Below are 24,709 nucleotides of genomic sequence, written 5' to 3'. Positions count from 1 at the left end.
GGCCCTGGCAGGTACGGGGGTGGGGAGGCGATCTCTGATGTAGGTGCTCGGAGGGCACATCCTCCCACCACTTTCCCCCTCGCTCCCTCTGCTGCAGCCTCGCTGGCCTCCCCGTGGTTCCCCATGACCACCTCAGGGCCTTTGCACTTGCTCTTCCTCTAGTCACGAGAGTCTAGTGGGCCGATTCTTCCCACAGCTCTTCCCCTGGCTGCCTCTTCCTCACCTTATCAGTCCTCAATTTAAGTGTCGTCTCTTCAGAGAGGCTTTCCCTGATCGCCCTAAGGTGGGCCCTCTGTAATCTTTTACCTCTGCCTCCTGTTTGTTTTCTTCATTTGCAATATAGTCATTTGTTAATTTAGTTTTTAAATTAAAAATAGTTGGTTTTGGCGTCGGTCCCTCGAGCCTGTTAAGCTCTGTGAGTATAGAACTGTGGACGTGTATCTTGTTTGCTGCTCCATCCCCACCACCTATCCAGGCCTTGACCCAGGTGGATCCTCAATACGTTGCTGCTATGTGAATAAATGAATGTGTGCATGAGTGGATGTACATTGAACTTGCCTGACTTCCCTGTGAACTAGATCCCAGTCTCCTGACTGTGTAAACAGACGAGAGGCTCAGACAGTTCTCACTGTCAGGGCAGGAATGTGTTAGAAACTAAAGGCCTTTGGACGTCCCTACCCTCAGGCCACAAGAGAACATCAGCGGTGTATTCCCGCATTAGTCGAACACAAGAAAGTAACATATTTAAGCTGGACATGGCTTGGACCAGACTCCGTTCTCTGAAGGGCAGCTCCATCAAACTATGCTGTCGCCAGTGTGACTAAGGCAACACTGATAGCTTTCTGAAACCTTTTTAAATAGGAGAGGTAAAGGCTCACACAGACATCGAGGGCTAGGCAATCTGGAAAAAGGGGACAAATCCCCCAAGCGACAATCTACCCTTATGCTGGCTGCTCCCATCCTCCCTGCAAAGGGCCGCCTTCTACCTCGCCCATGGCTGTCGTCTCTGGGGTGTGCACAGTGAACTCTCCCCAGCCTTGGCTGGGAACATGCAGAGATCTCAGGAACATTGTGCTCTGTCTGTCTGGCTCCAGCAGGACTTACCAGGTGCCAGTGGGAAAGACAGACAGGTCTTGGAGAGCTTTCCAGAAAGTTCCTTCAGCCCTTGATATCGGTGGAGGGGACACCACTCCAGCATTTTTATGTTCAGTGCCAAGATGCCTCCAGAGAGCTCTGGACGAGGGAGGCAGCTTGTGGATGCCTGTGCACCATAGGTGGTGATTGGCTGTGCTGCCTTAGATGAAATCCTTTCCCTCTCTGAGCTCTAATCTCTTCATCACGAAAATGAGAACACTGGTCTGAAGTAGGGAGCGGTGACAAGGGTTCTTCATAGGAGCCTGCAGATGCAGGTATCCCAGAAGCCAGTTCCTATGAGCAGTGGCTCCTGGAGACCCGGCCAGGGCCAAGGCCACACCAGCCTTGCCCACCACAGGCTTTGTGCTGCCCAGAGTCCTTCAGCTGGTCTTGTGTGCAGCCATCATGAGCTCTTAGAGGTCTGCGGGTGTTCCATCCTTACTGCACAGATGGGAATGGAGGCTCAGAGAGGGCCAGGGTCTGACATTGCCTGAGCAGGACACAGCTGTGTCCTTGATAATCTGGGGCAACCTGGGGATGAGCTGGAGCCTGGGGCCAGGCCTTGGAGTCAGGGAGGGGAGGCAGAGATGGAGAGAAAAGAGATGGGCATCAGAGAAGGATGGAGAAAAAGTGATCACTGGTCTTGCCTTCCCAGCATCGCTGCTTCCTGAAACAATGTCTGTTTCCCCACTGCTGGTCCACGTGCCGTGTGACTTAGGTGGGACAGACCCCACCCGCTGGTTCCAGGCAAGATCATGTGACCCAGGTCTGGTCAATTAGAATCACAGTGGTAAGTGCAGGAATGGGCACAGGACCAGTCCTGGCGGGAGAGAATCATGCCCTCGCTTTGACAGGGGAGCTCTCTGTCTCAGAGATGCGAGCTGGGAGGACGTGAGCCCAGCTGGTGTGGCCCTCTTGTCAGGACCGAACATGACTGGGAATGAAGTCAACGTGGCAGATGGCAGAGCCGGGAGATGAAGAGGGACATCATTTGAGCGCCTGGATCTAACCACACCTGAATTCACTTCTAGGCTTGTTATGTGAGCCAATCCATTTTTTGGGATAAGGTTTCTATGCCTTGCACTGGAGAGTCCTGGCTTGGAGGAGGAAGGAAGGTGAGAGGGAAGGGTGAATATTTAAAAACAAGTGTCTGGCCCTAGCCAGTCTGGCTCAATGGATAGAGTGTCAGCCTGCAGACTGAAGGGTCCCAGGTATGATTGCGGTCAAGGGCACGTGCCTGGGTTGTGTGCTCGTTCCCCAGTGGGGGGCGTGCAGGAGGCAGAAGATTAATGAATGATTCTCTCTCATCATTGATGTTTCTATCTCTCTCTCCCTCTCCTTTCCTCTCTGGAATCAATAAAAAGATATTTAAAAAACAAAACAATAAACCAACAAACAAGTGTCTGAGGGTAACCAAACCAGCTTTTTGACCTTTTAGAGAACGGGGGCGCAGACAGGAATTTGGGCTTCACCCCACACAGAAGAGTCTGTCCCTGAGGCTCCCAGCTCCCCGCTCCCCCCCTCTCCAGCACAGAGCAGTATAACAATAAGTGCTGTGGATACAGCAATACACGCTCACCTGATCTGGGTCCAGGAGAAGGGATGACATACACTCGGGGCAATTTCTCACCCCATGCATCTCTTTGGGAACTAATATTTATTAGGCACCTGCTTCACACCAGGCTCTGTTCAGAAGATGACATACCTGGTCTCATCTCCATGCCCCAGCCCAGAGAGGAGTGAGTGTCATCACCTCCATTTCACAGACAAGATAACTGAGGCCACGAGAGACTGAGCCACAGGCCTCAAGTCCAAAGCACCGGAGCAGGTCTGTCCGACTCCAAGCCCTGCCCACGGCACCACACGGCACACAGTGGGCCTCGTTGGGACTGAAGAGGGTGGCACAGTGATGGGGGAGTGGCAGAGCGGCCGTGGCTCCTTTCTGACCTTGTCCTCTCAAAGAAGCTCATGAGGAGGCCCTGGTCTCCCAGACCCCCAGCGGTAACATCATGTTGGATGGGGCAGGAGGAGAGGGCTGGGGGTTCCGGCTTAGACCTGGGAGGATCCGGACCTGCAGATTGGTGTCCTGCCCAAGGCAGTGTGGACAGTCCCTGGCAGTGCCTGTACTTGAGCCAGGCTGAGCTGGGCTTACAGGGAGTGCTGAGGGCAGCCCGAGGCAGAGAGCGGGCTTCCTGGGGCCAGAAGGAGCCTTGGCGATCACTGGCCCATAGCAGACGGGGAACTCCGGGATGGTGTATGTCTGTTTTAATCCAACATTTCTTTCCAGTTGTTTTAGAGGCTATTTGAGACCTTCACTGTGGCTTTTGCAGCCAGAAAGGATGAGTCGCTGGGGGTGGGAGATGGCGCCCTGGGGCTCCTCCTCATGACACTTGAGGACGAGATTTTTCCAGAGGCATCCACCGCACCGAGAGATGCTCTGGGAGAAATAGAGCCCATTTTCAAATAAGGGAATTTGGAGAAAGCTGCCCACTCCAGCCCCTTTCACGGGTGGTCACAACGTACAGGACCACATTAAAGGCTCTGACACGTCCTGCAGCTAAGAATGCCTGTTGACATTGATTTAACCTACGCTTTCCTCTCTCACTTGACCTCAGGTATGTTGAGAGGGAAGTCTGCGTTATTCTCTGTGGAACATATTCTGGAACCTGCTGGGGGTGAAGGAATCTCTGTTAGATCTCCTGGAGCCCTGGAGAGACCAGGGTTGAGTTCCAGATGTTGGGGCCCGGGAGTGGTGGACAGTGTGGGGTGGAAATAATGATTCCTGTTATGGGTAGATGCAGGCCTTTCAGCCTTGGACGGTTCAAGGACATCTCAAGGCTGAGAAGGCTTGGAACAGGCGAAGGCCTTCTCACCAGCCCTGGGGATAGAATCTGGGTCTCCATCTGAGCAGTTTCCTGCCTGCAGACACCTCCCCACCTGCCTGACATTTCATCACCAGCCAGGTATTCCTTTGAGGAGCCAAGTTGTCTGTTCTCAGCTCATTCAGGGTATTGGGACCCTCAAGTTGGCAGGGGCCCCTGCAGAAGACTGGAGAAAAGAGGGGTCCTGCAGAGACAGGAACCCCCAAACGCCCCCCATGTCACAGCTTGAGGACGACAGGGAGACAAGGCGGCTGACTCTTGGGGACTCGTGGGGCCAGGAGGGCTGGCTCAGGAGGTCCAGGTGTCCAGGCCCTGGCACCGTGTCCTGTGTTTGGGTCCAGCTTGCCCAGGGCACAGTAAGTCCTGCCTCCTCCTGTGGGCCCAGCCCCCGGCGAGGCTGCTGTTAGGTGCCGACGGGACGCACCAGCATGCGGGTGGCACGCAGCGAGTAGCTGGGGCCCTGGAAGTAGTGCCAGCGGATGCCGTTGAGCTTGCGCAGGTGGCGGCCAGCTGCGTAGTAGATGCCGTTCAGGTTTGAGAGGCCACAGGCGTCAAACCACCACCCTGGGGGAGGGGAGGAAGAGGCTTTGGGAGCTGGGAGCCCACCAGTGGGGTGAGGGCAGCCCCCCTACCTCAAAGACTAAGCAGGCCTTTGCCTCCTCCAGGAAGTCAGCTCCTGGGAGACGGGGCTGATGGGAGTGGCCATGGGAGTGAGAGGGAGACTCCCGGACCCTCGGCCCAGCCTGGGGCCCCTGGAGGGTGGCATCGGGCTCCAGTTGCCCCTCTCGGCCCCTCCATCCCTTCACCTTGTCCCTAATCCCTCTGTGTCCCTGTGTCCCTGTCTCCCTCCCTCGCCTCCTCTCTCACTCCCGCACAAGCCCCATCTCCCTCTCTCTGTGGGGTTCAGTGCTGTCTGTCACCTGAGTCCCTAACACCCTGGGGTTGTCTCTTTCTCTCTCTGATGGTCTCTGTGCTTGTCTGTCACTCTGTGGGTCTCTCTCAAACCGGGCTCCGCTCTCTGATGGTCACTGTCTCTGCCTTTCTGGGTCTGTCTGTCGCTCACACACCGTGTTCCTTTCTCTTGCCCTGATCTGCATTTCTCTCTCCATCTCTCCTTTGTCCTTCTGCCCCCACGTAGCTCTCTGTCTCCACCGCCCTGTCTCTCTGCCGGTTCCGGAGTTTCTCTCCGTCTCCACCTGTCCCTGCTCTGTGTCTCAGGGGGTCTCCCATCTCCCACTGTGGGTGGATGGGCGTCACCGAACCCCGCACCCACCTCCGGACAGCATCTGGGCGCACTTGCAGAGGCAGTTGTCGTTGTCTGCGTCTCGGGTGCTGAAGTTGGTGCCCTCCAGGGCCAGGCTGCTCTGGGGCCCCGCCGAGCCACTGTACCCGCTCAGAGAAAGCCTGGAAGCCACCCGGAGGTGGTGGGGGGAGAAGGGCGCAGAGTCAGGTGGGGGCTGGTTGAGGAAGGGGCTCCGATCTGGTTGTTCTGGGGGCGAAGAGCCCCAGCCTGGAGTGCTTGGGCCACCGCCCTCCTGGATTGCACTCCCTGCCTGCTGCCTCTCAGGGACCGAGCACCCTCCCTCGTCTCGATGAACCTGAGTCTTACACAGGAGTAGCACGATCATGACAATAATAATAGTGAGGGCAATGGCTAACGTTGTAATAAAAACATCTACCATGTGCCAGGCATTGTTCAAAACACTTTACATGGTTTAACTCATCTTCAATCCTCACAACACCCAAGTATTTCCATTTTACAGACAAGGAAACCAAGACCCCAAGAACCAAAGGAGCCGGCCTAAGGTTTCAGAATGAATGAGGGTGGGAGCCAGACCCCAGCCCAGCGGGGCCTGGCCTGGAGCTATGTGCATTTTCCTCCCCGCACTGACCATGTGCAACCCCACCCGTCATACCTCCTCACATCCACCCACCTCCTCCAGGAGGCCGTCCCTGACCACACCAGCCCACCTGGACCTGTGCCCCGTGACCCCCTATCCCTATGGCTTCCACCTCCACAGCCAGCTGGGGAGGGTTTCTATTTCTCTGCCAGGCTGTGAGTCTCAGCTCTGCCGCTTGCCAGTTGCATGACCTTGGGCAGACTGCTTCGCCCCTCAGCTTCAGTTTCCTCATCTGTTCAGGTTGTAATTAGTGTGTTAAACCGATGTCGGTCAGCTATTGTGATTGGATGACTTCAGGGTGTGATGGCGCAGAGCGGCGCTGGCACGTGATAAATGCTCAGCAAGGTGATGCTGCTTGCTATTTGTCCCTGTGCTGCTGGCCCTTGGCACAGCGCTGGCACAGGCTCCTGGCCTGGTTGGAGTGTTGGGTTCTTGTAGTTGGGTTCTTGTAGCACTGGCCACTGAGATGAGGATCCGTTTGGGAGCAATAAAGAAGCCCCTCCCGGTGACGGCAAGGGGACACCCGACGCGGCCAGGGCAGCTCAGGGACTCTGGGTCTTCAGGGCAGAGCCTGGAGCTTTCCCAGTGGGGCCCAGAAGGAATGCGGGGCCAGGGCAGGGCCTGGCTAAGTCCCTGCACCTCCCACCCATGGGCTCTGTCTCTGGCGAGGCAGGCACATGGCCCTCAGGGTCCAGATCACTGTGGCCAGCCATGAGGCTCTGTGCCCTTAAACATGCCACCTGGGGCTCAATCTACTGGCGTTGCAAACTAGCCCTGGCAAGAGGCCTGGCTGGCCAGGGGCTCCTAGGCTGGGGACAAGCAGGCTGTTCCACCTGCTAATATGGTCCTGGTGTTTCCTTGTGGCCACTGAGGGCTCCTCTTGAGGGCTCGGTGATGTCAGCTCAAAGCCAGGCTCTGGGCACAGGCTACAGTTTGGGGTCCTATTCTGTCTGGGGCTGTGTGGAATCAGCACTGGCCTGGCCTCTCTCCTGTCCCCAAGTCTTTAGCTCAGCTCTGCCTCGCTTCCTCTCCCCTTTGGGAGCCAGCCTAGGGATCTGTGATCTCGGGGGAACCCCCAGTCATGGTCCAGCAAACCCCACTTGATCCGCTGTTCAGATGCACTTTGAATATGTTCATAGCTCAGTCCTGAGGAACCCAAACAAACACACGAGTCTCTGGGGATCCCAAGTTAGAAACATCAGGTGTGTCTTCCTGTGTCTGTGGATCTGCGTACCAGTCTATGTGTCTGTAGTGTGATACCATCTTCCAGTCTAGCGTGTGTGTGTGTATCTGTGTTGAGTTTGTGCTAGAATATCTATTGTGGGTCCAGGGTGTGCTTGGGAATCTGTCTTTGTGCCTGGGGTTGTGCATGTTTACCTGTGAGGGCTTCTGTGAGGGACATTTGCACGCGTGTCTGGGTGTGTCTGTCTGGGTGTGTCTGTGCCTGTTTGTGTAGCTATGCACTTGTGTGATATTGTGCTCTGCATGTACCCCAGGGGTGTGGCGAGCCCTGCACGTGTGAATGCCTGTCTGTCTTGTAATCAGGCCTGGGTGGGCGAGTGCCTCTGGGAGGCATGTGCCCAATGTCTGTGTGTGTGTGCCTGGTGTCTTGTCTGTGCCTCCCCCATCCCCTCCTCATGGACCACTTTCTCTTTAGGGTTATGCCTGTACCCCAGCTGGACTCCAGAAGCCCCCATTATTGTGACGGACAAATAAGGGTGCCCCTCCTGCCCCTGATGCCCCAGCTGCTGGCTGCCAACGCATTGCTGCCTCTGGGCTTTCCTATGGGCATCCTCCCAACCTTACCAGCTGGCTGACCTAGTCTGGTGGTGGCACAGGGACCAGTGCCTGCCTTGTCACTTTCCTCCTGGCCCTCCTTTGGCAGTTTCGGGCCCCATTGTGCTTTCCAGGCTCTCCACCCCAGTCTCCTGAGCGTTTCCGGAAGGAGTGGGGACTCTCCCTGGTCATCTCAGCCGCTTTTGAAAGAGTCTTGCTCAGGCTTCAGGTGTCTGTGGCCAACTGAATGTCAACTCTCTCTCTGTCTTTTTCAGAACATTCCCACTGCCTGGGATGTCCTTCCTATTCTCTCTTGGAGAATGCCCACCCTCTACCGGCATCACCTCAGTGCCTCAGTTTCCACATCACTAAAAGAGGTACAGCAATGCTTACTTCAGTGTTGTGGGAGGTTAAATAGAGTAATGTGCCTGGAACATGGCAGGTGCTCAATAAATGCTCATTCCTTCCCCTAAACAGAGCCAAGAACCAGGCTGAAGGAGGGAGGCCTCGGTGATTTTATGATATGCTCGTATTCAAGGCCATCCTGTTGTTAAAAAGCAGAGGTGCAGAGAAGCCAGAACCTTGACTCATCCAAGTTCTCAAAGTGAGCTGGAGCAGAGGCAGAATGAGCCCAGGTCCCCGATCCCCAGCCCAGGGACCTTCCCGTCTCATCCCGTAGCACAGGACACGCCGGGAAGTCTGAGCCTCTGCAAAGTGACTGCCTTAGGGTGACTGACCTTGGAAGGCCCTTCCTGCTCACGAAATGACAGCATCAGCAACACTGTCTCCACCCCACCCAGTGGCTGGGATGTGCTGAGTGCTAACCAGCCGCCTCCAGATCCCGTGATGTGCGCCCGAATGGGGGACAGATGGTAGGAACAGGAAACGCCCAGGGACTGACCCTTGGTGCAGACTCTGTAGCCACTAGCCCAGCATCCTCAGCCCACCCACCAGCCTGGGCCCTGAGCCCACCTGTACAGCTTCCCCTCGCTGCCCAGCTGGAAACGCTCATATTGGGCATAGGCCTCATTGCCTTCCCAGTCTTGCAGCTCCACACGCAGAGAGTAGGCTGCCCTGCTGGTGAGATGGTGCACCAACTCGTTGCCCAGCCAATGCTCCCCAGCTGGATCACCAAAGCCCTAGGAAGAGAGGAAGGTCAGGGTGGGCTGTATGCCAAGGAGGGAGGCTATGCCTCAGGCTGAGAGGCTGGGCTGGGCCAGGGCCTGGGGTCACTTATCCAAAACCACTTGGCCTAATGATCAAGTTCATAAAGTACAGTGGGGGCAGAACTGAGGAGGGGGGAGCTCCCCAACTTCCAGAGCCAAAAAACTAAAACTTTTGCAACTATAAAAGTCTGTTAAAACAATTGAATCACATTCTATGAAGTTTAAGAACAGGCCAAACTAATCTGTGTTAATAGAAGTCAGAATAACAACTTCCTTTGGAGGAGTACTGATTGGGGGGAGCCCACGGAGGGCTTCTGGGGTGCTGGAAATGTCCTACATCTATATCTGAATGGTGGTCACATGGACGAGCACCTATGTAAAAATGCACTGACTTTTTACACTTAAGGTTTGTGCACTTAGTGCATCTCTGTTAAATCTCTATTTAAAAATTAAAGATTTTAGTCAACTGCAAAAATGATAGAGCAAACTTTGTTCAATGACATGGAAGCAACTACAAAATTCCAGCAACATAAAGTGTAAAGAAAAGGGAGTCACGGGTGTTCTAGGGTGACGAGAAATCAATGTCCTGGGCCAGAACAATAATTCAGCACCAAGGACAGAGCGCACCTTAGCCCCACTCCCCACTTTAGCCTTGCTGTGCTGCTGTTCATATGATGGTTACTATGCAGCACTCTTTTCTGTATTTCTGGATCTGAGCACCCTCTATATCTTTGCTACTTTAATGACTGTTTCAAATAAAAAAGACTCAAGAACACTCATAGCTCAATGTGGTATTTAAGTATTTATCAAATGGACAGCAAGCAGGCACAAAAAAATAATATTGTTGTATTTCCTTGTGGGTATCTTTGTCCATTTTTTTTTGCTTTTGAAAACTATAAGAGCTTTTCAGCCAGCTTGCCAGAAATCCTTTATTCATAATTTAATTTAAAAAATTGGAAGACAATTGATCTCTACTTCTTATCTTGTAAAAATGCACATGGTTTTTGAGCCAGCAATTCCACATTACAGATTCTCTCCTGCAGATGTGGTCGACTATGCGCACAAAGACAAGGAAATTCACTTAAGCAATGCAGCCAGGAGTGGGAGAGAGAGATTACTGTTTTTATGTTCCCTTTCTTTGTAGTCTTACATTTTTTTAGCACTGTATATATGTCACCTTTTCTAAAATTTAAAACAAAAAGAAGTTGAAGTTTCATTATTTGATATATGTCAGAACTTGCTAAAAGAAGGTCTAAATTTAGAGCATAGAGTTCCTGAAAGTGAATGTGCACCGGGAAAGTTTGTTTGAAAGTGGTTGGTTTTTGGTGGGCTGATTTTTTTTTTTTTTAGGAAGGGTTAAGGACAAATCACCCCCCCCCCCATCCACAACCCACCTCCCACCCCAGGTTTCAGGGCTGAAAAGCCCCTCCTCAGGGCGGCAATGTTACCTGTTTATAATCGTTCCAGTTCCGCTGAAAATTCACGCTGCCATTCGCACGGCGCTGAATGAGGGTCCACCCCCCTCCATTGGCTTCCATGTCACAGAAAACCTGAGGGGATTGGTGGAAAGAGGGGGTTGGGAGTCCGTGGGGGCAGCCAGAAGCCAGGCGTGTGGGCCAGCTCAAGCCTGATCTGGCCAACAGAGCCTCACATAACAACAGGTGAGCCTGGTGGTCACGGGCATCAGAACGACCCAGGTTCAACTTCCCCACCCATTGTCATTATTTTTCTAGAGGGCAAGTGAGGCCCTCTCAGGGCCTTTCTTTCCTCGTTTGTAAAATGGGCTGTTAATACCTTAACCTCCTGGCATCTCAGTTTCTCATCTGCAAACTGGGGTTGTTATGAGAATTAAATGAGATGAATCATCTAAAGAACAGAGCCTAGCATGCACTAGGAACTACATAAATGCAGGCTTTTCACTCGCTATTATTGCTGGGATGCTGTAAGGATTAAATGCTGATAAGTGTAAAGTGCTTGGCATACAGGATAGACTCAAGAAATGCTATTCCATTCAGTGGACAGATGTTTTCTGAACACTTCCTATGGGCCGGACTCCATTCAAAGCACTGGATGCCAATATGGGTAAGACAAAAAGAGTTCTTTCTCTCAAAATGCTTACCATCTATGACAATCACATCTTTCAGCCTAACCTTTGTTCACATATCATTTTTTCCAGTTCATTACATGTTCATTGTTCAATGAAGACAAACTTGGTGCCTGGCCCTGGGTCAGAAAAGTCAGAGACAGATCAGATGTACATTGACCCTCAGTTGGTCAATTGACTTGGTTTGGAGGAGGCTAGGATAGTGAAGGCTATTGTTGACAAACACTTGGGCAGCTACAAGGAGAGCCCTCAAAAAGGAGCCACTGGAAAACCCTGGAAGGCTTCCCAGAGGAGGTGGCATTGGAACAGGGCCTTGGCTGATGATGTGCCTGAGTCTGGCATTTTCAGTGGAAGGAGCAGCAGGAGTAGAGGCTCTGAGATGGGAAAGGCCTGCTCAGTGAGAGAAGACAGGGGCATCGTTGTGAGGATAACAGAGGGTGCAGGAAGGAAAACTGAGGCCCAGAGAGGGGCAGGGATTGGCTCAAAGCAAGTGAGTCTAAGATAAAGCTGAGGCTTGAGCACAGATCTCTTGCCTCCCAGGCCAGCTCTTCCCTCTTCCCAAATTCCACCAGAGCTCAATTTATTTAATTTCATATAGAATGTATACTTTAAAAGGACTTCTTATCAGTACCATAAGTGGAAAACTAATAACACGTGCCTTTGTTCAGATTCGTTTAAAGTAAACATAGTGAAAAAATTGTGTTATGAAATTCTAGCTAGAAACAGAGAGCCTGATCTCTCTGTGAAAAGGGGGCTCTGGCAGGTGTGTTAAAGACAATCTGGAAACAAACTGAGCCATTCTCCTTGGGATGTTCAGAAGGGCTGAAAGGAAACGGAAAAGGGAAGTGTGAAGTGTGAAGACTGGCAAATTGTTCCTCATACCCTTCCACTACCGGGCCTGGCCCCAAGCCCTCCCTCCTGACCTCCACACTTTCCCTTGACGCCCCCCCCCCCCTCCCCCGGTCCCATCTGATAACTGGACCTCAAAGCTCAGGGCAACCTTGGGAGCCACTCTTTGAAGACAGTCCCTAACTTCCCAGTGGAGCAGAGAGCCCCCACCCCTGCCTTCACCTGACTATATGCCAACTAGAAATAAACTTCTTTGTGTTAAGATCCTGGAATTTCAGGGGTTGTTTGTTACCTCAGCTAGCATTACCTTAACCAACACAGAACTATTTCCTGTGATTCCGACTTAAAAGCGCCTCTGGGGAAGATGCAGGAGAAGGGTGAGCTTCCAACTTGGGGAACTTCTGTGTTAACCCCTTCTTTCCTAGAAGGAGGGGCCACCCCACCTTCCTTGGAATCTAAGATGTTGGACAGGCCTGAAGTTGATGAGGGAGGAGGATGTGTCTGCGAAGCCCATGTCTCAGTTCCTCTGATAGCCTCAGCCCCCAGGGAGCCCACTCACCTTTCTGGGCTCTGTCATATTGGCCACATGGATGGTGTAGACGCCACTGGCATTGGCCCCGAAGCTCTGGATCTCTGCACAGTCCTGGAACACCCGCTCAGCTGCAACTGGACGAAGGAAAAACAACTGCAGGTGAGCTAAGAAGAGAGAGAAGGCCAGGTGGGCGCTCCTGCCTGCTCGGTGCCAGGTTCCTGGTTGAGAGGTGCTGGGGACAGGGAGATGCATCAGACCTGGGAAGGCTTCTTAGAGGAAGTGACAGTGAGCTGGGACCTGGGTAAGGAGCAGGCGTTGCCCCAGTGGCACAGGAGAGGGTGTTCCAGGCAAAGGGAACAGCAGATGTCAAGGCTCCAAGGTGGGAACAGTCCTGGTGTGTGCAGGGGACAGGGCGCAGTGAGGGAACTGAGTGAGGCCGGGAGGGGGAATGACTCACAGTATGAGAACCCGTCTGAGGCCAGAGAAAGCTCTGGTTGTCTGATCAACCTGAGAGGAGCAGGGCAAGGTTGGCTCAGGAAGGAAGGACACACGAGGAGGGATTTGTCCTTGGAGCTCCCTTGGGTGGGAGGCTCAGAGTCCCCTCCACAGGCCACCCCTCCCCCTGGATATCCCTGCAGCCTGGAGGTTATTATGCTCCCACTGTGAGCTGACCACCCGTCTTAGGAGCCCATGTTTCTTCCCTCGGGAGAATATTAGTGACCGAATTCCACTAGCACCCTGGGGGCCTCAAGCCTGATCTGAAAAAAAAAAAAAAAAGTGTCTGTTGACCAATAGAAAGAGATTAACATCCCCTTCTCTGCCTCCTTTTAGAGGGGTCCAATTATAGACTTGAGCTACAAGTCTAGAAGCCAATCTCTAGGTAGGTGGTTATCCAAGGATGGGCTAAAATTCCAGATAGACAGGTATCCTCACCAATGAGGAACCAAGAGGCTACCAGGGGGCAGGACTTTCTGTTTTGGCCTCATACTTGAACCTGGATGTGGGGTGGGGTGGGCATTTTTACAAGAGACACAGGCCATGACTATCTTGTTCACTGCTGCATGCCCAGCACCCAGCACTGGGCCTGGCGCCCAGGAAGTGTCTGTTGACTGAGTGATTGAACTGGCACCAGGAGGGCCTAGGCCACCCCGGTGGGCCCGTTAGAAGGAGCCGGTGGGGACTGAGGAGCTGGCCCATGCATTGTTCTCCTTCGCAGAGGTGTCACCTTACTTCTCTTTGGGCCTCATTGGCTCATGGGCAAGGGTGTTAGGATGAGAGAAGCCTTTGGGGGAACATTGAACATCTCACCTCCCCATTCTATAGGTGGGGAGACGGGGACCCAGGGAGGGGTGGAGAAAGCCCAGCAAGTGGGAACCTGAAACCCGAAAGTGTTCATCTAAGCTGGTGGTGCCCTTGTTATTACCATCATTTCCATTAAACAGATGGGGAAACTGAGGACAAGAGAGGGACGGGGCATGCCCAGGGAGAAGAGTCTGGACTGGTTCCTGTTGGGACTTGTCACCAGTATTACTATTTGTTGCTGCTATTTCTATTTCACAGGTGGTGGGAGAGGGGTGAGGCCTCTCCCTTGGTGGCTTCGAGGCTGAGGCTCGGGAATGAACAGGGAGGGTAAGCAGGATGTGTCCCCCACCTACCCGCTCCCCACCCCCCAACCCACCGGGCGTACCCTGCTCTCGCTCTCGCGGGCCCTGGGCCACCGTGCGCAGCAGGCGCTTCATGGACTCCAGCAGTCGGTCCTGCTGCCTCTGCAGGAGGCTGGAGTTGCTTCTGGCCGCGCGCAGGCTGCGCGCGAGGCCGGCGAGGGCGCCGTTCTGGCGGCTCAGCAGGCTCCCCAGCCGCTCCTTCTCCTGGCGGAGGCTGGCCAGCTGCGCTTGCTGCTGCGTCTCCAGGGCTCGCAGCCGGGTCTCCAGCGCGCTGCGGGCGGGGCGGGGCGGGGCGGGGCGCACAGGGGTGAGCGCGCCTTCCCCACCGGGCAGCCACACTCGGACGCTTTCCCCTGGGTCCCCGCTGACTCAGCAGCACAGACCCGCGCTGAGGCTCAGAGAGGCAGAGCGTCCAGCCAGAGTTGCAAAGCTCAGAGGCCCGGGCCCAGAAGGAGAAACGGAGGAAAGAGAGACTCAGTCCTGTAAGATAGATTTGGGTCCAGCAGAGGGAAGAGGTGGGGCTGGGAGGAACATGCCAGCAACCAGTGGCCACGATCAAATCCCAATCTGCTCGCCTTTGGTCCGGCAGCCCCCTCTCACAGGACCGTCCAGGGAGCAGGTGCCATCGGGGAGTTGGTTGTAACAGAACGAAATAGCCTAAGTGCCCAGCAGCCGAGGCTGGCTGGGTCTGTTCTGGCTGGTGTTCCTGGAAATATTCTGGAGCCACGAGGAGGAGGAGGCAGAATCACTGGCACAGGATTGGCCAGACGCCCAGGACTTGGTGAGGAACGCCCCGGGCACACCAATGCCTCTAGTCTAACCCCACATGTGGGAGAATGAAAAAGAGAGAAAGAAGAAAAGCATTAATGGAAATGTAGGGGGTCGCAGGTGAACTTATAGGAAAAGGCGCAGAAAAACACGCGGAAGGACCCAGTGGTGCCTGCCTGCGTTGCAGAAAAAGCGGAAGAATCCACCAAGTGCTGTGACTTCTGCAGAGCGGGCTTGAGCGATGGAGATGGGGGGGAGGACAGGGGCTGGGTGGAGGGGGCCGACTTTCCCTTTCATTTTACACAGGTCTCTACTGTCTGATGACATAAGCACGAGGCGTTTTTGTAATGAGTTGGGGGGAAAAAGTTTTTTAAAAGAAAAAGGCTTTTGACTGAGCCCTTCCACGTTTGGCATATTATCGCACAGATGTGAGACATGGAATGCTGTTCATCGCATCACTGGCTCAACTGCCAAACACTGGAAACAACCTCAATACCCATGAATTGGGGACGTGGAAATAAATGCAGGGACAGGAGAAGAGAATGAGCAAGGGTGTCATGCACGCATAGAACCATTTCCAGGGCAAAATTCATACATATTTATATCCACGCATTAACTATTCATACAGATCCATAAGAAACCTTCTTAGGGCAGCTTCTAGAATGTCAGCTCTAGCCGGACCAGGATTTTTGTCTATTTGTTCACTTCTCTAACCCCTGGGTCTATAAACAGTGCCTGACACATGGTAAGAGCTAATAATAATAATAATAATAATTTCTTCCCCTCCCCGCCCCCCAAATATTGTTGGTTGAATGATGGAAGGACACACAAAAAAACTAGGAACAGCGACTTCCTCTGATGCCGGTGTGTGGGCGGGTGGCTGAGGGGAAGGGAAAGGAGGGAGAGATTTTCTTATATGTGAGGTTTTGCTGACCCATTCTCCAGGCTAACACACCAAGCCCAGCCAGGGCAGAGGGAATTCCCCCTGGATCCCTAGTTATGTTGCAGGAAGAGAGGGAATTTGGGCACACTCCGATTCTAGAATTTTAGCCATCTCCAAGGGCCAAGAGCTAACTGATGCCATCCCTCTGCACGGATTTCTAGGCACCTGGTGCCAATTCAGAGTGATGGGAGGCATCCCAGTCTTTGCCCTACCCCACCTGGGGGTGGGAGGGTAAGAATAGGAAGGTGACAAGCTATCATTAACTGCACCCAGATCAGAGGGGGCTGGGCGGTCCTCGTGGCCTTATCTTGACCCATCATACGAGCAGCAATAACACCTCGCCCTGTCCACAGGCCTGTGCCACCCTGACCTTGGCAGTATTTTTTCTACTCAGCTCGAAACTGAGATGAAATCAGCCTTGGATGTCTGCCTTAGCTATACCCCATGACTCTTTTCTCTTTGTAGTCTGAAGGGTGTTCCCCTCACATGTATTTGCTGATAAATGCAGAGACTCTCTACCGTGCAGACAGGAAATTGGTAACTAACTGTGCTTGCTTCTGGGAAGGGAAATTGGTGAATGAGATCAGATTTATTATTATTTCTTTTTACAAATAAATAAATCAAATTAAAATTTACAGGGTAAATTGTATGGTACATAAATTGTAGCTCAATAAAGCTGTTAAAAATTTACAAAATATATAAATGGAGAAAGGAAGAAAGGAAGGAAGGAAGGAATGAAGGAAGAAAGGAAAGAAGGAAGGAAGGAAGGAAGGAAGGAAGGAAGGAAGGAAGGAAGGAAGGAGAAAGAAAGAATCAGGGTGCCCTGAGCTCCAGGAAAATGCCTGTCCCCACCCAGGCCCTGTACCTGCCTGGCCCCCAGCTCCAGCCTCAGCCCAGCCCCGTGTCTACCTTCCCTCCAAGGTCAGTCTGGTTTCCAATCCTAATTTTAGTCCTTGTCACTGCCCTGGCCTAGCCCCAGCTCTAGCTCCAGCCCTAGCCCCCAAACGATGCCTCACTCCAGTCCTAATCTAGACCTCTAGCTCTGTCCCCACCCCTGTCCCAGGCACTAGCCCACATCCAGCTTCCAACCCTGGCCCTGGCTCCAGCCCAGCCCTGGCCCTCGGCTTGGGCCTCAGCCCCTCTCCTGGCCTGGTGCCAGTGCCCACCTGTTGTAGTCCTGTAGCCGGTGGAGCTCAAGGCCCTGTAGAAACAGCTGCTTCTCCAGCTTGTTGGTGGACAGTGAGGTCTCCTGCATCTGGATCTCCATTCTTGATGTCTGGTTCAGTACCTGCCTCGGCCAGCAGGAGGGGGGGGGGGGGCTGTGTAAGGCCTGCAGGAGGCCTTCCCAGCAACTGCCCACCTGCCCACGGGCTCTGCCATCCCAGAAACTTGCTGACCTGTTTTCACCCTCCCAGTAGTTAGTTCCTGTGGTTGTTCATTCATTCATTCATCCATTCACTTACTCACAGGCCCTAACTGAGCTTATGATCTTCATCCTAAATTTGCTCTTCCCATCACTGCCCATGGCAGCTCCATTCCCTGCTCAGGCTTGACCCCCCACATCTAATCCCTCAGTGAGTCCCATCAGCTCCGTCTTCCACATGGCTAACTGACCACCCCCTCCCTGTCCATGGACCCTACTCTCGCCTGGTCTTCGTCATCTCTCAGCCTGTGTCCTGTGCCGGCTTATTCACGGGGCTCCCTGCTCCTGTCCTTGTCCCCTACAGTCCATTCTCTGCTCACAATCTTCCTGCGGCTCCCACATCATGAGTGGAAAAGCCCAGCCCGCACCATCTGGAGAGGGCCTGTGATGCCATAGGCCCTGTCACCTCTCTGACCCCTGGCCCACCACCTGCTCCCTCGCCACTCCAGCCGCACCAGCCTTCTGATGTTCCTGGAGCTTGTCAGCCTGGTCCCATCTCTGGGCCTTCGCACAGGCTGTTCTCCTTGTCTGGACTGCTCCCCCAGGAAAGGCTCCCATCCTACCCTCTCAGTGGTGCTTTCCTGGCCTCACAGTCTAAACCTGCAACTCACCCTCCCGCCTCTGCCCCCCCCTCGCTCTCACCCACGCTGCTCTCCTTAGCACTGTCACCATCTCACACACATACGTTGTTTATCCTGTTTATGTTCTTGAACCTCCTTAGAAAGGAAGCTCCATGAGGGTAGGAACGCATACCTGTTTTATTCAGTGCTATACACTAGTACTGGGCCCCTCCAGCCGTGCCTGGCACATAGTAGGGGTTCAACAAACGCGTGCCCGTTTGTCAGTCGCCTTTTCATCCGTTGCCGTACTCGCCCTCCCATTTATACAGCTGTCTCCTCTCTCAGTCAGTGGCCCCCTGAGGTCTAACGAATTGCTTATTTCCCATCTCCCCCGGAGCACTGTGAGCCCCCTGAGGGCAGGGGAGTATGCTATCCCCCTTCATCCCTGTGCCCGGCACAGACCTGAGCATTGGAGTCAAAGCCAGTGTCCCCCCTCGGACTCGTGGCCTGGTGGGAGACAATTTTGTGACAGGGGCATCAGGAGGGGCCCCAGGAGGATGCAGGCCCAGGGGAGGCCCTGACATTACCCAGGAACAGAGGTCAAGGCAAGATGACCTGGGCTGTGAGCCAGCCTGGCCTGCCGCAGGCCCCCGATGCCACCCGCTCACCCCCTGGTACCTGAGCCTCCATGTCAGTCAGCCGGTGGGCCTGGGCGGTGGTCTGGTTCAGGAGGCTGGTGCCCAGCTCCAGCACGGCGGCCGTCTGGTTCTGGACCACGTGCTGTCGCGCCTGCGCCAGTTGCGATCTCAAGTTCATCTGGATGTACCTTTCTAGCTGTGGGGAGACCGTGGGCTGGGTCATGGGCAGGAGTGGGGCGGGGAGAAGGCTCCTGCCCTCTCCTATGTCTCCACGAAGGACATAGAACAACCGGGAGAGACCTCCCTGCCATGCCAGGCCGCCATTACCTCCTGCCTGGACTATTCCAGCAGCTTTCTCCCTGGCTTCTCTGCCTCCACTCTTGTCCCTCTCTGCCTAGTCCACTCAGCAGCCAGAGGGATCCCGTTAAACTAAGTCAGATCACATTCTTCCTCCGCTCAAACCTCCCCAGGGTTCCTGCCTTACTCACAGGGAAAGCCAGTCTGCTATGCCTGCAGCTTGCTGTATGACCCGGCCTCTCACCGCCACTCTGATTTCTCTTTAGTCCTCTCTTCCTCCCTCGCTCCAGAGGCACTGGCCTCTATGACATCCTCCAACACAGCGAGCATGTGCCTACCTCACGGCCTTTGCACATGCTGTTCCCTCTGCGTGGAGAAGCCTCCCCCAACCATCCCCATCACATGGCTCACTCCCTCATGTCATTTCAGGTCTCTTCTTATCACGTACCAATCCCTGACTTTATATTACACTAGAGGCCTGATGCACAAAATTTGTGCATGGGTAGGGTCCCTAGGCCAGGCCAGGGATCAGGACCAATCTGTGGGGTGACCAGCAGGGTGACCGGGCACCCCACTGGCACCTGACTGGCAAGGGGATTGGGGCAGAGGGGCACTAACACCCGCCTTGGCTAGCCTGGAGTTGAGCGTCTGCCCCCCTGGTGGTCAGTGAGTGTCATAGTGACCGGTTGTTCCACCATTCGGTTGATGTGCATATTAGGCTTTTATTATATAGGATATTTCTCTATCTATTGCCTGTTTTACCTTGGAATGTTAATTCCACAAAGCCAGAAATTTGGTCCTGCTCACCACTTTATCTCCATGTCTAGCAGAATGCTTAACGCATGCTGGGTGCTCAATAAATAAGTGTTCAATGAATTGATAGAAAAGGGGGAGCGTAAAGGTCAGAGCATAGCCCCCAAAGTCATGCCCATTACCCAGCTTTCTTTGGGAGAGCCAGCAGCAGAGAGTGGGGACACATCTTTCCTCGTATAAGAGTTTGCAGGTCCATCCGCCACACTGACTTTTCGTTTTCCTGGCCCTCGCCATCTGCCAAACAGGGTGGATCCGGCCTGTCTGTCTCCAAGGGTTCTCCCAGCTCGAAAGTTCAGGGATCCCACAAGGTGATGCTCATTTCCCTGACAGAACTGCCTTTTCTCCAAGAGCAGGAGGCGCGGGTCTGGCGGCGACACCAGGATCAAGTTGCGAAGGTGCACAGTGTGCTCCAGGGCTCAGTGCCCCTCCTGCACTCCCTCCCCACCCTGCACACATGCTGGCCTCTCCCCCCCCCCCCCCCGCCACACACACACACTGCCAGCTTCTGTCCTCGTGCTCCCCCTCAGTCTTCCAGGAGGTCCCACAGGGCGCCTGGGAAGCCTGGCTCTCCCTAAGGAGAGGGGGTAACCTTGGCGGGGGGCCCAGGCTCTGGCTGCTTCCTCCTTCATCTCTTCTCCCCTCTGCCATCTCAACTGTCGGCTCCCATCCCGTCCCGCGTGCTTTGGATAGAGCATCTTCTATTGTAGTGCAAGGTCAAATCCAGAAGAGGGTGCATCTGGGCGCACTGGTATTGATTAAAACAGTGGTTCTCAAAGTGTGGTCCTTGACACAGCACCCCCAGGGAGCTTGTTAGCAATGCACCTTTCTAGGTCTCACCCCAGACCTACTGAATCAGAAACTCTGGGGTGACACCAGCTCTCCCGGTGAGTCTGACACTTACTCAAGTGTGAGGACCCTGAGTGCCGAGGTCACAAAGTGACCTCAAGCCCCTGTCCCCTTGGCACCCCCTTCTTTCCCTGCACCCTCAGCCCCAGCCCACGGTCCCCTGCAGCACACAAACATGCCTCAACAGCTCCCATGTGAGAGGTAGAGGAGCCTGGCTGGTGTGGCTCCGTCGGTTGGGCATCGCCCTGGGCACCAAAAGGTCACCGGTTGGATTCCATGGGCACATGCCCTGGTTGTGGGCTCCATCCTGGCAGGGGGTGTGCAGGAGGCAGCTGATCAGATCAGTGTTCCTCTCTTTCTCTCCCTCTCCCTTTGTTTCTCTCTAAAAATCAATAAAAATAAAAAGTAAAAAAAAAAAAATCTTGGACGCCCCAGACCCCTTCAACTATGCCTCCAATTTCTCTGGTCCCCTCAGTAATATAACTTCTTGAACAAATTGTCTCCATTTTCTCACCTCCATTCTTACCCTCACCTTAAAAAATTTAACAACATTATTATGGTATACTTCACACATACAAAAAAAAGAGAAAAAGCATAAAGAATAATACAATAAAAGCTGTGTATTTTCCACGCTCAAGAAAAAATATAACTTATTCTGTTGAATCCTGTGCACCACCCCCACCCCCACCCCCAGGACTCCTAGGCCCTGAGCTCCTGCCCCACACTCTCGAGCAGCAAGTTCATTCCTGCCCTCAGACCGCTGCAGGCATCCCCCAAGCCTCTCGCTGCAGATGGACAAACCGAGGCCCAGAAGACTTGCCCAAGGTCACGACTGGGCTGGGTTCCAAGACTCCTTGCTCAGGGACTTCCTCAGGTCTACAGAGCTGGGTGGGACCTCAGGGTAGCTTGGGGTCATCTTGAGTGACAGGAACTCCCTCATTGGTCTCTCACTGGTCCTTTGGCTGCAAGTGGCTGAGTGGGGCAAAGGCTACCGGCAGCTGGGGCTCATTATCTAATGTGCCACATCCACTCACCAGCGCGAGCTCTGGGATGGGTAATCCAGGCCAGATGGGCCCAGCATGGCCAAGGTGGGACTCTGGAGACTGATGTCAGCCTACATGGGAGGGGTTGGGTTTATACCAGGGCTCAGGAGCCAGCTGAAAGGGTGGGTACCCAATGAAGGTACCCGCAGGTGATGGGGTCTGCCGCAGCTTCCTCCCACCCCACCGTTAGACCTACCCCTTCTCCCTCACCCTCATGCTGGCACATTTTTAGGGCTAAGGTGGGGAAAGAGGGCCTGGACTCCCAGCATCCCTCCGGCCTGCAAAGAGGCTGATCTTTGGCCCTTGGGCTACCCCCTTCCCCGCTGGCCCCGGGTTTGAGCTCTGGCTCTGCTCTCCTCCAGCGGTGGGCCTCTGGTCATTTAGGGCTCGGCTTCTCTGAGCTCACTTACCAACCTGGGACATGGGGACAGGACACCCTGCTCCTCGCTGAGGAGAGGGCGCTTGGAAAGGGCCTTGGAAGAAAGGAAAGGAGTCCTGACCGGCAGGGGCTGGGGGAAGAAGAACGGTGTTTTGGAAAGAGAACGGGTGAGTGTCTGTGGCTGAGTCTTGGTAGCCAAGGAAACCTTCTCACACCCCTTTTCCTCCCGCAGTATTTAAATAAAGAAGACTTCAACCGGCGAACAGATAAACCACCTGGGTCCGTCCACCCAATGGACCCTGCTCAGCAGCATAAGGGAAGCCTCTCGGGAACCTGAGTGGCTCTCCGATGTATTTTGATGATTGAACAAAGCCTGCATACTCTAAAGGCTACACGCTGTTTGGTCTGGTTTATTTATCTGACTCTCTGGAAAAGTCAGAATCCGAGGTTGCAGGGGCTCAGGCCTGAGGGCAAGGACTGACTGCAAAGGGCGATAAGAACTTTTTGGAGTGTGCAATGTCTATATCATGACTGTGGTGGTGTTACATGACTACACATTTGTCAAAACTCATAGAACAGCCCTAGCCGGTTTGGCTCAGTAGATAGAGTGTTGACCTGCAGACCAAAGGGTCCCGGGTTCGATTCCCGTCAAGGGCACGTACCTTGGTTGCAGGCTCCTTCCTGGCCTGGGCCCTGTTTGGGGTGTGTGCAAGAGGCAACCAATCGATATTTCTCTCTGTCTTTCCCTCTCTCTTCCACTCTCTCTAAAAATCAATGGAAAAATATCCTCAGGTAAGGATTAAAAACAAAACAAAAAAACATTCCTCATAGAACTATATGTTAAAAGGGTGAATTTCATTGAATGCGGAATAAAATACAATAAAAAAAACACACCCACCAACACAAAGTTCTTTCCAACATCCCATCTATATCATAATCACAAATACGTTTCCTCAAAGTAATCCCCATCCTGAGTTTCATTCATGTATTCTGCCAGGAGTTATTTCTTGAGTACCTACTACGTGCTAGGCGCTTTCCTAGGCGCTATGGGATCAGGACTGAACAAACTCGGCAAGTTACCCGATTCCAGCGCACTGCCACTAAATCCATCAGTTAAATTCCAATAGGGACGCGTGCTATGAAGAGAATAAGATGGAGTCATGATTGGGCTCCAGGGCACGGTTAGCCAGAGTGGCAGGGAAACGCTCACCTGAGCTGAGAGGATGAGACGGGCCAGCTGTGGAAAGTCAGGAGGGAAAGACAAGTGCAAAGGCCTGAGGCGGGAGGGTGACTGGTGTATATGAGTGTGACTCCTCACCCTTCCTTGCCAGGCGGCCTTGGGTAAGTCATGGCACCGCTTGGTGCCTCAGTTTCTCCATCCATTAATGGGTGAACAATCTTGCTTCACAGTCTTGTTGTGAGAAAGAAATGGGATAATTCTCTCAAGGCACATAGGGCGGTGTCCAGCGCACAGTAAGTACATGCTGGTTGTCTTCCTTTATCCTACGCCCTCTCTGGGAGGCAGGGAATGTTTTCAGTTCCACTTTTTAGAGGAACCAAATGATGCAGGTGGTGGCTGCCCCAGAACCCCACAGCTGGTCCGTGGTACCCCTGGGGCCTGGCCACTTGACCTCAGCTCAGTCCTCCTCAGATCCCGCAGGGGTTCCCGGGGTCCGTTCCAGGCACTGCAGAGCCGGCTCTGTGGTGAAGCAAACGCTCAGAGGCCAGAGGTGCGGGCTCAGGGGACAGACCTAGGGGCTGTTTTCTCACATTTCCTGCCCACGGAGAGACGAGGGAGAGGGTCTGTGTACATCCAGCCCGCCGAGCTCTGGGGCTGGAAGGAAAGAGCCAGAAACACATGCCCTGCCCCATGGGATGGCCGGGCCAGCCACTTGAACAAATAAACCCGTTGGGAGGGGGGGTGGCGGGGAGAAGCCGTGCTCGGGGCCTCTGTGGCCCTGCGCCAGGCCACCCCTAGGCTGAGGGCATCTGTGCCAGCCTCTCTAGCTCCCCTCTCGGGAAAACAGCCTTCTTCCTCCAAGGCATAGATGCTGTTCTCTCCACCCCACCCCCAGCCCCAAGCAGAAAGCGGCCAGGGGAAGGTTAGGAAATCAAACCCCAAGAGATTTGGTTCAGCAACCGAGATTCATTTCTTGTTTGGATAACCCAGGGCTGAAAATGCCAAGAATTTACGGGCAGCCTGGGGAGGCCGGGGTAGCTGGAAGTCCCGGCAGTGAGGGAGGGTCCAGGCTGCGCCAGGACCCCACACTGCATTCCCGCCCCACTTGCTTTTGACCCATGTCCAGTCAGGCAGGGCCCAGTGGCCGCCAGGCGAGGGGCCGAGTTATTCTGAGGTTTGACGTCAGGGAACTGGAGCAAACAGCAGAGGCGAGGGGCAGTGCCAGGTCAGAGGCTCCTGTGTAGCCGCCAGCCTCCCCCTTGAGGGGTGGGCGCTGGCCATTGGGCCGGGGTGTCCTCCAGGGTGGACAGCGCATGTGGACGCCTGGGGAGGTAGAGGTGGTGGGGACAGATGGCCTAGTGGTTAGGGGAGAATCTGAGAGAATGGCCGGGAGAGACTTAGGGAGACACCAGCCAGACAAGAGAGAGAACTGGAGAGTGGCAGACACACACACAGAAACCACAGGGCCGCCTGAGAGCCCCAGGAGCGACCGCGAGAGGCAGAGGCACACGGAGGAGCAAAGAGAGGCAGACAGCGACGCAGGCAGAGGACCAGCTGCCGCCAGGACAGGGAGGAAGTGGAGGGACCTCAGTGTCCGGGTTCAGAGTCTGCCAGGCCGGGAGCCCCAGAGACCTGGAAGAAGGCGTGCTGCCCTCTGGTGCTGAGGGGGGGGCAGGCGCCTGGGGCCCTGTGTGGCCCCAGCTTTCCTCACTCTCCTCCTCGGCAGAAGGAGCCTGTGGGAGCACGGGCCAGGGCAGAGGGGCACCTGCTGCTGAGGGGCTGGGAGCTGGGGGATGGCAGGAAACGCGTGT

General features: G+C 54.2%; 1 protein-coding gene across 2 annotated transcripts in view; it reads right to left on the bottom strand.

Annotated features, from left to right (window-relative positions):
- Positions 1-2,776: 2,776 nt before the first annotated feature.
- Positions 2,777-24,709, bottom strand: part of ANGPT4 (angiopoietin 4) — a 28,776-nt gene continuing 6,843 nt past the window's right edge. Inside the window, exons 2-9 of one of the 2 annotated variants that reach the window (XM_079785198.1) lie at positions 18,381-18,536; positions 16,886-17,007; positions 14,032-14,279; positions 12,372-12,478; positions 10,308-10,409; positions 8,666-8,832; positions 5,290-5,420; positions 2,777-4,580 (exon numbers count right to left, since the gene is read on the bottom strand). In XM_079785198.1, the coding sequence (XP_079641324.1) occupies positions 4,420-4,580; positions 5,290-5,420; positions 8,666-8,832; positions 10,308-10,409; positions 12,372-12,478; positions 14,032-14,279; positions 16,886-17,007; positions 18,381-18,536 (1,194 nt within the window). In that variant the 3' untranslated portion in view covers positions 2,777-4,419. The remainder of the gene's footprint in view (positions 4,581-5,289; positions 5,421-8,665; positions 8,833-10,307; positions 10,410-12,371; positions 12,479-14,031; positions 14,280-16,885; positions 17,008-18,380; positions 18,537-24,709) is intronic. The other variant, XM_079785199.1, reaches the window with a different exon arrangement.

The sequence above is a fragment of the Cnephaeus nilssonii genome, assembly GCF_951640355.1.
Source record: "Cnephaeus nilssonii genome assembly, chromosome: 11".
NCBI classification, from domain to species: Eukaryota; Metazoa; Chordata; class Mammalia; order Chiroptera; family Vespertilionidae; genus Cnephaeus; species Cnephaeus nilssonii.
This window is presented reverse-complemented; position numbering and strand designations above follow the sequence as displayed.